The sequence below is a fragment of the Malaclemys terrapin genome, chromosome 1 (assembly GCF_027887155.1).
Source record: "Malaclemys terrapin pileata isolate rMalTer1 chromosome 1, rMalTer1.hap1, whole genome shotgun sequence".
Classification (NCBI taxonomy): Eukaryota; Metazoa; Chordata; order Testudines; family Emydidae; genus Malaclemys; species Malaclemys terrapin.
The window spans coordinates 329,247,270-329,259,567 of record NC_071505.1 but is presented as its reverse complement, the minus strand read 5'-3'; the positions used below and the strand labels follow the sequence as shown (position 1 = coordinate 329,259,567).

General features: G+C 42.8%; 1 protein-coding gene across 2 annotated transcripts in view; it reads right to left on the bottom strand.

Annotated features, from left to right (window-relative positions):
- Window positions 1-4,354: 4,354 nt before the first annotated feature.
- The window catches only part of GRM5 (glutamate metabotropic receptor 5), a 374,244-nt gene continuing 366,300 nt past the window's right edge, over window positions 4,355-12,298 (bottom strand). For both annotated transcript variants that reach the window (XM_054015682.1, XM_054015683.1), the window contains one exon: window positions 4,355-10,735. In XM_054015682.1, the coding sequence (XP_053871657.1) occupies window positions 9,910-10,735 (826 nt within the window). In that variant the 3' untranslated portion in view covers window positions 4,355-9,909. The remainder of the gene's footprint in view (window positions 10,736-12,298) is intronic.

Genomic DNA, 12,298 nt, shown 5'->3' with positions numbered 1-12,298 from the left:
TCCAACTGCCTCACAGTGCTCGTTTGAAGGCAGTGGGAGTGATTTGTAAGTAACCTTGGCACAAACCAAGATACTCCATCAGTCTGTTTTAAGACGGAGGTTGGTGGCGCCTGCCATTTGGCCCAAAAGCTTTTCAACAGATGGTACTCACATATGGGTGAGGTTTGACACCGTTAAAAATCTTTATCAAGCTGTACGAAGCCAGATATGTCAGGCTGATCTGCTGAAAGAAGTCCTTTCATTTTAAACATTGCTGCTCTAACTTGTGGGCAACATTTTATGTGGAATTGCATAATTATCCAGTGCCGCTTTAGCCAATCTATAGCAGTGAAAATATGCAAGCCAACAGAGCAAAGTACTCTAGGAGGAAATGCAGTCAGTTTACACTGAACACAATCCTTGACAGATTTCTCTCTGGGTTTCCATATGGCTATGGCTGGAAATCAGTCTCCTCTAGGGTAGTTAATGAGCTCCCTTCTGCTGTTGACAGCTCCCCCATCTGCATTCTGCTTGATCTCAGTGCAGCCTTCAATGCTATTGACTATTCCATTTTCATGTGAGCCTCCAGAGTAGCGCGGGCATCTCTGGCAGCCTCCTTTCATGGTTCCACTCTTATATAACAGACCATTCCTTAGGTCTGGGAATAGCTTTTCCTTTCCACCTCTTCTTAACGGCGTCTCAAGATTCTATTTTGGGCTCTCCTTTTTTCTATCTCCCTTCTCCTTCTGACTCATTTTTTACTCTTAAGGTACTACTTTTAGGCTATATATCTGAACTGCCATCTCTTTTCACCCGTTTTACAACTTCTGCTTTGACATCTCCCCTCTGCCTGTCTTGATGGGCTGACATTTCATTTATAGGCTTATTATCTCAATTTTACAGATGAGGATAGAGATTAAATAACTTCCCCAAGTTAGCGCAGGGCTTTTGTGGCAGAACTGGGAACTTAACCTTCATCTCTTGAGTCCAAGAGTCCAGTACGTTAACCACAAGGTCATTTGGCTTGTGCGATTTTTTTGGTTTGCTTGTGGTGTCACACAAATGGCTAGAATGTAGAAGCCATTCTCCATCTCTGGTATCTCCCTCCTTGGCTCAGAACTCCTGCTATTTGTCTCCAGAGCCTTGACCCTGAACTGTTCTTCATTGGTATGTCTCAAAATCACTAGTTTGGAATATTGTCGACACATTCCAATGCCTGGACACCATCTCCAACACTGTTTATATCTGTGTCTATGGCTTCCCCAAATCCTAGATCTTCAGGTGTCAACATGTGCAGAATGCTGCTTGCAGTTCTTCATGTGTACCAAGGAGTGTGACCACATCACCCATGTCTTCAAACACCTCTACAAGATTCCCGTTAATTTTAGGATACAATTAAAAAATTCTCTCCTTCTCAGAACACTCTATGGTCTTACTCCAAGCCAGTGTCGGGAGCATGTCTGTCTTTACTTCTCTCCCTGCTCTCTTTGCATATAGCAGCTACCCCCTCTCTGTTCTCTCCAACAATCTCCTCACATTCCTGCCACCTGAAACAGCCGCCTTCTATCCATCTGCTTAATCGGCACTCCATCTCTCTTCAAACCTTAAACATCCCTCTCCGGCATTGCCTATGTCGTTTAAGTTCTCTAATCCTCTGTTATTAACCCATTCAATGAATGCTTTAATTTGTGTCTCATAGTGTAGTTTTATACTACGGCTCTGTGCAACGTACTTATTCCATGTATGCAACACAAATACAGGAGGCTCCACAGAAGCAGCACGGTCATGGAGACATCTTGGAGCTCATTTCTGCTGCACTGGTTGAGTGACTCCCCCTAGCAGCCTCGCTGGCACTCTCTGGTGGACAGAGTGGTCTCAGAGACTGAATTAGCCCTTCATCCCTTCAGGCAGTTCCTTCAGATCAGATGTGAGTAAGCACTGGCAAGATAGGGTCGGGGAGCTTGTGCTGCTACTGCCTTTCATATAGCAAAGTTGTTGGATGCCCATCACCTGTGGTGTTTCCTTCCTATTGGCAGCTCCAGACTCACCTAGAGTCCCTAGTTCCCTCCAGAGAGCAGACCTGCTGGCCCGTGTCCGGAAAGAACTGGCAATATTTATTAGTGAAATGGTGGGCTCTTTTCACTGTTGTTTAAGGAAGCCATGTGGTATCGTAGTCAGCAAGTTACCAGGAAGCATGGGGATGGAGCCAAGTGGAACTACTGAGTTACTGTGTGATACTGAGCAAGAGAACTGCCTAGCTTGGACTGGCTAGAAAATTGGATAAAATACAGGACCTCACTAAAAACCAGATGCTGCTTACAAATTGAACTTCTCTGGGTAAATGTAAATACATCACTAAAGTGTTCAGCTATTGGAAAGAACCAAGTCTAATTCTGACTCCATGACTAATACATAATGCACTCCACTGTGGTTTCGTCACAAGTCCCTCACAAGGGGAGGCATGTTGTTGCCTTGTCCTGGAGCAGACTTGAAGGCAGTTGGACCCAGATCCTCAAGGTATTTAAATGCCTTGAAACCAACAGGAGCTAGGAGCCTAAATACCTTTTAAGATCTGGGCCCTGGTGACTCTGAGATTCACCATCTGTTTTCCAGGTTCCTCCTTACTCTGGGGGGGAAGCACCAAGCATCAGGTCTGAGGTGTTTGGAGAATGGGGACTCCACCCACTTTTGCCCTGATCTGTCTACTTATGAAGCAGGGGCCACTTTCCCCCTTACACTGTTACCATGATCCAGATAGCGGGAATTAGTGCATGCTGGACACTCTCTTACTCCCTTGTGCTGCCACACAATATTTCTATGGGCTCCATGTAAGGGGGGTGAACTCTGATATTGTTATGATTAGAATAGCTACGGGATTCAAGTTAGTGAAGTCATTTACTAGCCTCTCTAGTGGGGCACATGGTTAATACTAGTGTCAAATCAGGAGCGGAAGAGCTGTTAGTAGGAGACTGCCATCCGAAGGACGTTGGTTTTCTTGTGTCATCAAAAGGACAGTAAGCCAGTGTTCGACAGAATGTGTCTACCAGACATTATAACAAACAAATATAAATCGGCGAAATAAGCCATTGTGTAATAAAATGTGCATACTCTCAACTGCATGGGGCTGACATGGCTTAAATTTCTCCTGTTTTTTTAAACAACTATCAATTTAAAATGTAACAGTGTATTTTGCTGGAAGAAATTTCTCCCTGCAGTGGAATTGTTTACCTTGAGATCTGAATTTTTGAGATGAACAAAGGCACAAAGGACAGCTGGGTGATTATTAATGGAAGTTGGGAGCCTACATGCCCTTTGTGCCATTGAAAACCCACCCTTTCAATCTTAAGTAGCAAAGAGAAAACCCCATTAGACTTTATGGGAACTTGTTCAGAAAATAACAGGCTTGATTCTCATCTCACTTAGGCCCTGATCAGAAGAACGGGAGCCTACATTGTTTTGGTACTAATCTCCACTGTGCTCAGTGAAATTATTCCTAATTTGCACTGGTGTAACAGAGAGGGGAATTTTGGAATAGAGTGTGGAAGACAAAGGCATAATAAGATGAAGTGGCTGGAAGCTGAAGCCAGGGCCGGCTTTAGGAAGTGCGGGGCCCGATTCAAATACCCGGTGGCAGTCCGGGTCTTTGGCGGCACTTCGGTGGCGGGTCCTTCACTCGCTCCGGGTCTTCTGCGGCACTGAAGGACCCGCCGCCGAAGACCCAGAGCGAGTGAAGGACCCGCCACCGAAGTGCTGCCAAAGACCCGGACTGCCGCTGGGTGAGTAAAAATTAAAAAGTTAGGCGCTCTTCTTTAGGGCACAGGGACCGATTCGGGGGAATCGGCCTAAAGCTGGCCCTGGCTGAAGCTAGATAGATTCAGGCTAGAGATAAGACAAGGCACAACTTTTTTAACAATGTGGGTAACTGATCATTGGAACAATTTACCAAGATCTATGGTAGATCCTCTATCACTGGAAGTCTTTACATCAAGATTGGATGTCTTTCTAAAAGATATATTCAAGCTCAGACATACAATGCAGGCTCAATGGAGGAATTACTGGGTGAAATTTTATGGCTTGTGTTATGCAGAAGGTCAGATTGGATGGTCACAGTGGTCTGTTCTGGACTTAAAAATATATGAATGAATCTATGGATCAGGGCCAACATTGCTAATTATAAATGGGATAAACCAACCCATCCTTGTGAATTATGCATGCTTGTGTGCATGTGTGTGTGTGTGTTTATGGGGGTGGGGAGGGGTTAGCCCTTTGCAGAATGTGGGCATGTGTATGACCCTCAAACAGTTAGTATGCTGCCTCACTTGATCCACAGAAAAACATGTGAATAACATCTTATTTAAAAAAATCAAAGTTTAAGTCATATCACAGGATTTTTTTTAATACTGTTCAAAAAGTACCTGACTCTACATAAACATCAACTATAACATGATGTAGACAACCAAGAAACAAGCAAATGTATTTTTAAATGCTAAAATAAATTACATTTCTACAAGTAGACCGCAAAACCAAAGCTGATAAAAATGTTAAATTTTATGAAAAATCTTTTTCAGTTCACATCAAAATAATTTTACATTCTCTACTGTTTTAATAGTATAAGCAGCAACATAAGAAAGGGACAAACGCTCACAGAATGTTTAAAACCAGATTTTCATAATAAGTTATTAGCAAATAAAAAAATAATAATAATAATTACAAGCACTTGTAGCCCACACAAATCTTTTAGAATTGGCACCGTTTCTCTAAAACATCTATATTCTATATAGAGTTCTAATTACAAATACCACCAGCAGCTGCCATTAAACCCTATCAGTACATATAATATACATAGTATATTTATTCCCATTTGGCAGATCAGAGTGACTCAGCTGTTTATTACTTAGAGTTTGCACTGTCGTTGCTCAGACAAGAGAAAACCAGCCACGTATGCCAATTCATCAAGGAGATGAATTTCTTACTTACCTCTTTATGTTTCACTGATCTGCATTATTTATTTATTTATTCTTTTCACAGTATAAAATTGTAAATGGTAACTACAGAGATTTCAAAGCTTAGGTGTATTGATAAGCCGTAGCAAAAAAAGTGACCTCAGGTAGTTCAGTCAAAGTGTCCAACGTGTGTCGTAGATACTGGGAGTGTAGCAGATGACTCTTGGGGGAACATTTTAATTCTCTTGCTGGGAATCAGGAAACTGCAGTAAAGCCATGACCTGTTTCCTTCTTATGGATAAATTATCCTCACAACCCTTGACATTTCCAACCACAATTTTATTTGTCTATAGGGATACCTGCTAGGTAAGTGGTAAAGCAAATCCATGGGGAAGGTTCTAGCCACTGAACTAAAAGAGTTCTCTTAAGAATTAATCTAATCAACCATTTATGGTGTATGGATCAAGCAAAATCTTAAGAAACCTCTTTCCTCCTGGAGTAACTAGTCAATGTCTAGACTTCACTGGCTATGGCTAGACTCATCTCATTTACACTGACATAAACCTGGAGTAACTCCATTGACCTCAGTGGATTTCCACTGGTGTCTGTTGAGATAATGATCTAGCCAGAATTACTCATCACAAACATAGTAATCTGACTTCTCTCAGAAACTGATGCTTGTGATAAAATCTTCCCACATTTTCTCTCTTTCTGTCTGGTAGGGTTTGGAGCATAAAGATAATTTTCTCTCAGGCATCAACATTTGCACCTATGTTCTCTATCTAGTCTCTTTTGCCCTCTAGGTAAAGGTTCCCAAAGGTTTTAGTGTGAACCACATGATAATCCAGAGATTGTCTCATGGATCACCTCTCCTCCTAATCACACTCACATAGACGACTTCCCCTCCCATTTGTGATCACAAACATTCTCGTAGCAACCACAGTAATTGCGTATCTGCCCAAGTAAGCTAAGGAAAGTATTTGACATATTTTTAGCTGTCTTTTAATGCAGTTTCACAGCAGGAAGTCAGGAGAAGGAGCCAGCACCATGTGATTAACTAGGTCTTCAGGAGCCATCAGCAAGTGCTCTATGGACCATGATCTAGGAACCTCTAGTCTAAGGTATCTATAGGAGGCCAATCACAAAGTATCTTAGATATTTTTAGATGAGAAATAGAAGGGGATACATCTCCAAAGTCATACAATAAACAGCCAATTTTCAAATATAGTTCTGCCTCATTTTTTCTAGCACTTCACACAAATGGTTGTAACGGGGCTGGTGTAGTTGCTCACTTTATTTCAATAGCCTTCCAGAGAGGGGTCAGACCTGCACTCTTCCAGGGCTGGCCTTCAGAACAAGTGTGTTTTTTTCAGGGGGTCTTCACTGTCAAGAATGTTAGTGTTTTTCCCTGCAGTGTAAACAATTTCCTTTCCAGCAGCAGAACTGGAAGGTAACCCATCATCTACTTGCCTATTGTTTATTCAGACTGTGAGGTCTTCCAGGTGGGGACCTTGTCTTCACATCTCCCTGTAACGAATCTAGTACACTAGTGGTGCAGTGAAAATAATTAGTAGAACCCCCAATTTCTCTCCCTTCCTCCACCAAATCCTCTGGACTCTTGCTTGGGACCCTACACTTCCATAAAGCTGCCTCTGCCTCTTCCAATGCTTGTCATAGAATCATAGAATATCGGGGTTGGAAGGGACCTCAGGAGGTCATCTAGTCCAACCCCCTGCTCAAAGCACGACCAATTCCCAACTAAATCATCCCAGCCAGGGCTTTGTCAAGCCTGACCTTAAAAACCTCCAAGGAAGAAGATTCCACCACCTCCCTAGGTAACGCATTCCAGTGCTTCACCACCCTCCTAGTGAAATAGTGTTTCCTAATATCCAACCTAGACCTCCCCCACTGCAACTTGAGACCATTGCTCCTTGTCCTGTCCTTTGTGTTGCTCCTCATTATTCCCACAAAAATCTCTCCTCTCTCCTATAAAATTCAGGTAAATCTTCCAAGGACCAGCCTGCCCAAGAAAATGTGTTCTGCCATCCCATGCCTAGTACTAATAATGAGCTATTCTTCATTGCTGATTAGATATCAAAGCCTTGGAAGTCAAACAGAGAAGAAAAGTACAGTTTCAACAGGGCCAGTCTTGCATTCCTTGTGCATGCAGAACTTCCTCTATAGCAAACAGGAGTACAAGGGAAATGAACCCTTAGTAACAAAAGCAAAGAGTGTTTAAAAGATGGCTAGTATAATGTTAGGGTCCTAATCAACCAATAGATGGAAGTGCTACCCAACAGTTAAACTGAGGGATGAATGCATTCTTGGCAATATAAAAAAGATTAACAAACTCTGAACAGCAACTATGGCCAGTTAGACTGAATGATTCTTCAGAATTATGACCTAGGAGCTATGTAACAGTGAATGCATTATTTATATTGAATCATGATTTGATAGCCTTCCCTTCTTACTCCTTTTTTTCTTAAAGAAGACTGATTAACAACACATTTTAAGGGACCACTTGTACAATCCTTACTTACATTGGTAATCACTTACTCATGCAAGCAATCCCATTGAGGGATAATTGTGTAAGTACCTGCCAGCATAAGAAAGGCAGGCTACACAACTGAGGCATTTGTTTAAGGAGTGTGTGTGTGTGGTGGGGGGGGGTAAAGGGCGGAAGGGGCTCTGTTCATGATATTGGGCAATGACTTAATAAATAACATTCCCTTTGAAATGCAGGTAAACCACCCACCTAAACTATCCATGAATCAAAGCAGTTCTGTGTTGAAGGAAAACATATACAGTACCTTGCAAATGTTCCATGTACAATACTTCAGACAGTTTCATAGAGGTCTAGAGTCCCTACTAAGAACATATATATTGTGTTCCTGATTTGAAATGCCCATTTTTCCAGACGGACTAAGAAAAGTTAAAAGGTCTGCGTCTCATAAGCTACGGGCAGTTAGTTAACTAATGAATTACTACTCCTTGAGCAAAATGTTTAGCTGAGGGTGTTATTTTACAGTGTTAGCCTAGTATCATTCAGCTATTTTGTTACAAAAAATTAATTGAATGGAGGATTGGGATGCATGGCATAAAGTCATGATAGAGCTAACTTAAAAATAGAATAGTAATACTCTTTGCTGAAATGAACAAACGTGCTTTCACTTTTTAATCAGATTGTTATACCTTTCATGAATGAAAAAAAAATGCCTGAAAACAATACATTTTGATTGAAAAGTATTTGCAGACCTGCAAAAAAATAAGATTTGGGAGTTTAAAAAATAATACACAGCAGCCTTATTCCAAGGCTCCCTTCCATAAGGCTATCTTCTGTATAAGGCTGCATCAACTTGACTTTGAATTACAGTAAATCACCCGCCCCTTCATACTATCCTTATAAATAAGAAAAAAACACAAAATTTTGGCACCTGAGGATAGCTGTGTCATTGGGGGAGGGAAGGGAGAAAGCAAATTATAGTGTGCATTGTTTCATCATAGCTATCAAAAATTATTTTGCTTCTATTCAAACTTTAAAATCTCTTCCCGCATGTATTTAAAAAGTGCCATGACAGCATGAAGTGTACTAAACTATACTTGTAGCTACTTTGATACAGGAAAAAAAATGTCAATAATTCCCTCACCTCTTCTATGAGATGCTAAGAAAGACTCCGTTAGTTTGTATCTCATTAGGTCCCCCTTGTTTGAACATATACTCTGTATTGCTTTGAAAATCTTCTTTTGTCACAGTTCAGAGCCGCAATGCATCCGCAGCTAACTAGAGTTAAAATTGTTGCTTATCGAAGAGTAGCTAAACCACCTCGAAGCAGACTTTGACACAGGTGTTTTTTCGTAAATGAATTATGATCATGACAATCCTTCCATCGATAGTATTCGTTCATCATAATCCAGACTGCTTTCTCAGTATTCTAACCTTTATAATAACTGAGAAAAACCATGGAGTGTTTACCTCTTCCTTAAAAGCAAAGGATATGGGAGCCTGAATAAGTATAATATTTTAACTGGCAATATTACCATGAGAATGACCATAAAAATGTGTTAATTTCACTAGGGAATGCAGCTATGCTATAGCTTAATAATACTGCTAGAAACAGAATATTCTCCTCAACAACGTGTCCTGATAAGGGAATTACAAAACAGTACTCCAGAAAATATTTTTTGCTACTCCATCATTGGCTGGCAACGTGGTGAAAGAGTCAGGAAATCGTCCTCACATTTTGTTGCTATGAAGGTGTATCCAATGTTAATAAATTGAACCTTTAATACTTATAGAAGAGAATTTCATAAACAAATCTGTAGGTTGAGAAGTCACTTGTAAAGCCCTCCGTATGCAGTCACACATTGCAAAGCCACAGTTTATTTTTATCTACACGTAGGGTATCACCAGCATGATACGCTTCAGCAAAAGTTTGGTAGTTACTAAACATACGTTACTGCTTTTTGAGATCTTCATAGAAAAAAAAAGAGCCTGACATATTGGTGCCAGATTTTGAGTCTGTTAGAAAATGTACATTCAATGTTTGGTCTTCTATTCTTGATAATAGATCAAGGTTCACTTCTGGGTAAGGAATCAGAGTAAATAAAGAAAACATTGTACAGTCGCTTACAGTCTACTTTTTTCATATATTGTACACACAGTTCATTGTTATACTAAAGCAAAGCACTTGGTATGTAACTGATTTAACAGACTCCTTATAAGCCCTCAAAAATATATGCAGTGTTTCTTAAAAGCCCATGTTTTGTAAGGCCACGAAAATCTGCTCATAGTTTTGTTTCTTTAAAATAGCATAATTAATCCGATGTTTCCATTTATTGAATGATTCTCTATTGCCCCCTCCATTCTTCACATGATGACCCAATGCCTATCACTGTATCTGTGTAAAGATTGGAGATCTTGAAGGCTTGGCTGTCCCCGCTCTACCTGCTTGTAGCTGTCGAGATCCAATAGTGTCTTGAACTACATTCACAATGAAGAAGAACTTTGAGAGTAATCTCTTATGATAAGCTTGTCATATTTCGGGGAGGATGGGATACAAAGAGCTGATTCTGACACTGGAGAGCTGGGAGATGCGCTCCCAGAATCAATGGAGTCTCTAAAAGGTGAGGGAGGAGTTAAAGCCACCAACTCCTCAAGATCTTGCTTCACCGCTGGTGCCTCCGAAGTACCTTCTTTGATGCTGCCACACGAAGGTTTCCTAGCAGACTGCGATGCACCATTGACTTCAATGGCAGGGAGCGGCTGGATCTCTGCAAAAGTGGTCATTGTTGTAGGAAGCTGGATCTCTCTTGGGATCAGGTAGGAAGAGCAGAGAGGAGTGGCCACCATTGCCCCCGGCGTGGCTGTTGAAAGCATCATAGAGTTCAGCTCACTGATGTTGGCTGTGAAGCGTGTGACCACACTGCTGATTTGCTCCATCAGAGAGCCTTGGGAGGAACTGCTCCGTTGGGCATGTTCTGTCTGGGCTGTGGGGACATCGTCATCTGTTCGGCTAATGGAGGCAGTCCTGTGGCTCACCGTGCTGATCGGCGATGGGGTCTGTGGCTGGAACTGAGCTGGGTATTGCTCCTCCGCTTCTGAGACGTCATAAAGCATTTTGGCACTGGTCTCTGGAAATGCGGCGCTGCTGCTGTGTCGGCTACTGTCCGTGCTCTTCGAAAAGGGCTTGATCACCGCGGTTTGATTAGGGTTCTCCTTTTTGTTGATGTGGACTGAGAGCCTTTGCCAGAGGTGCGCTCCCCTGCTGCTGCTCTTCTCATTCTGGGCCCATGTGACCGATTTCCCATTCGAGCTGCGAATGAAAGTGAGAGAAGATGATGGCTTACATGTAGCTTTTAATCACAAGGACTCACTTTAACTAGCTCATTAAATCACGGACACGGACAGCTGACAATCTGGCACTGATATGTCAGATGTAGGGCCGGCTCCAGGCACCAGCCGACCAAGCAAGTGCTTGGGGCGGCACCTGGAGGGGGGCGGCACTCCGGTCGGTCCGGGAGAGCAGGGCCGCGGCGGGCTTGCCGCCTTCTTCCCGGCGCTCTGGTCGCCGGGGTGAGCGGAGCCGCGGTGGGCTCGCCACCCTCCCCCCGGCGCTCCGGCCGGCCAGAGCGGGGCCGCGGCCAGGCTCGGCGTCCTCCCCTGCCGCGTTCCCCGTTGGGGCCTGGGGGCAGCAGGAGGCTTTTTTGCCTGGGGCAGCAAAAAAGCCAGAGCCGGCCCTGGTCAGACGCGTTGTAAAGCTGATGGTAAAAAAAAAATATTATGCTACAGAAAAGAATAAGCACTTATGCATGCACCAGTTAAGCAGAGACTACAATTGGCAATCTGCTACAAGGATGTTCGTCTTGCAATGATTACAATAACCTGGTGAATTAACTTCCCACAACAAATAGATTCTCATTACTACTTTTGTATTTGGGGTACAAAAAGTGACTCTTCAATGGATTAATCTCAGGTAATCCCAAGCTAGGAAAAAAAGAAGATCATACTGCCTGGCAACTCAGGGCAGCCACAATCTGGCCCGGTCAAGTGAAATTTAATTATATACTGTTTTCTGGAGAAACTGCTGACTTGTATTTAAAAATCCCAGTGGCATCACCTGTCCAGCTTGTCTGAGCAAAGGCTGAAAATAACAACTGGTCTCTTGCCTTAAAAACATCACTGAAGAACAGGAGAAATGAAGTTGTGCCAGCCTGGCTGTGATACTTGTATTATAGACATTTGTGTAATAATAGTGTGGCGATTTCCCCTTACAGCTCATCTCGGCCTCAGAACAAAACTCACAAATGGGTCATGATGCATCCACTCTTCCCGTGCACAGCTGGAGGCATCAAAGCAGTGACATTAGCTGGAGACTGAGACTGGTGGGCAGTTTTCATTTTCAGTCTTGGGTCAGATATGTCATTCAGTTACTGCACCCAGGATTTTTAATTGCAGGTCAGCTCAGAGCAGGAGATTGTCCTTGAGGGAAGTAAGTGACCCACACACTGTACAAGAGCCATTTTTCTGGCCCAACGGCAGGATGAGTTTTCAGACAGTGAGAAACAGTGGCAACACCCTGCTTTCCCCTTCTCCAAAATTCATCTCCCTTCAGGCCCTCATCACAGAGATGGGCCCATCTCCCCTTACTGTTTGCTCAGAGCCTCCCCAGCACCAAGACACCCCCCTATAAGAGTGAGCGGGTTCCAGATCTCTCTCTCACACAGTATGCAACTGCTTCTTTCACCGCTTCCCCTCCTTCTGTCAGATTGGCCATGAGCGTGTGCCTGGGCAAGCCCATATAACGCCCATACATTCACCTGTGACTCTCAGGAGTAAAAAAGACCATTAGCAATGGAAATATTTCTCCAGAAAAAAC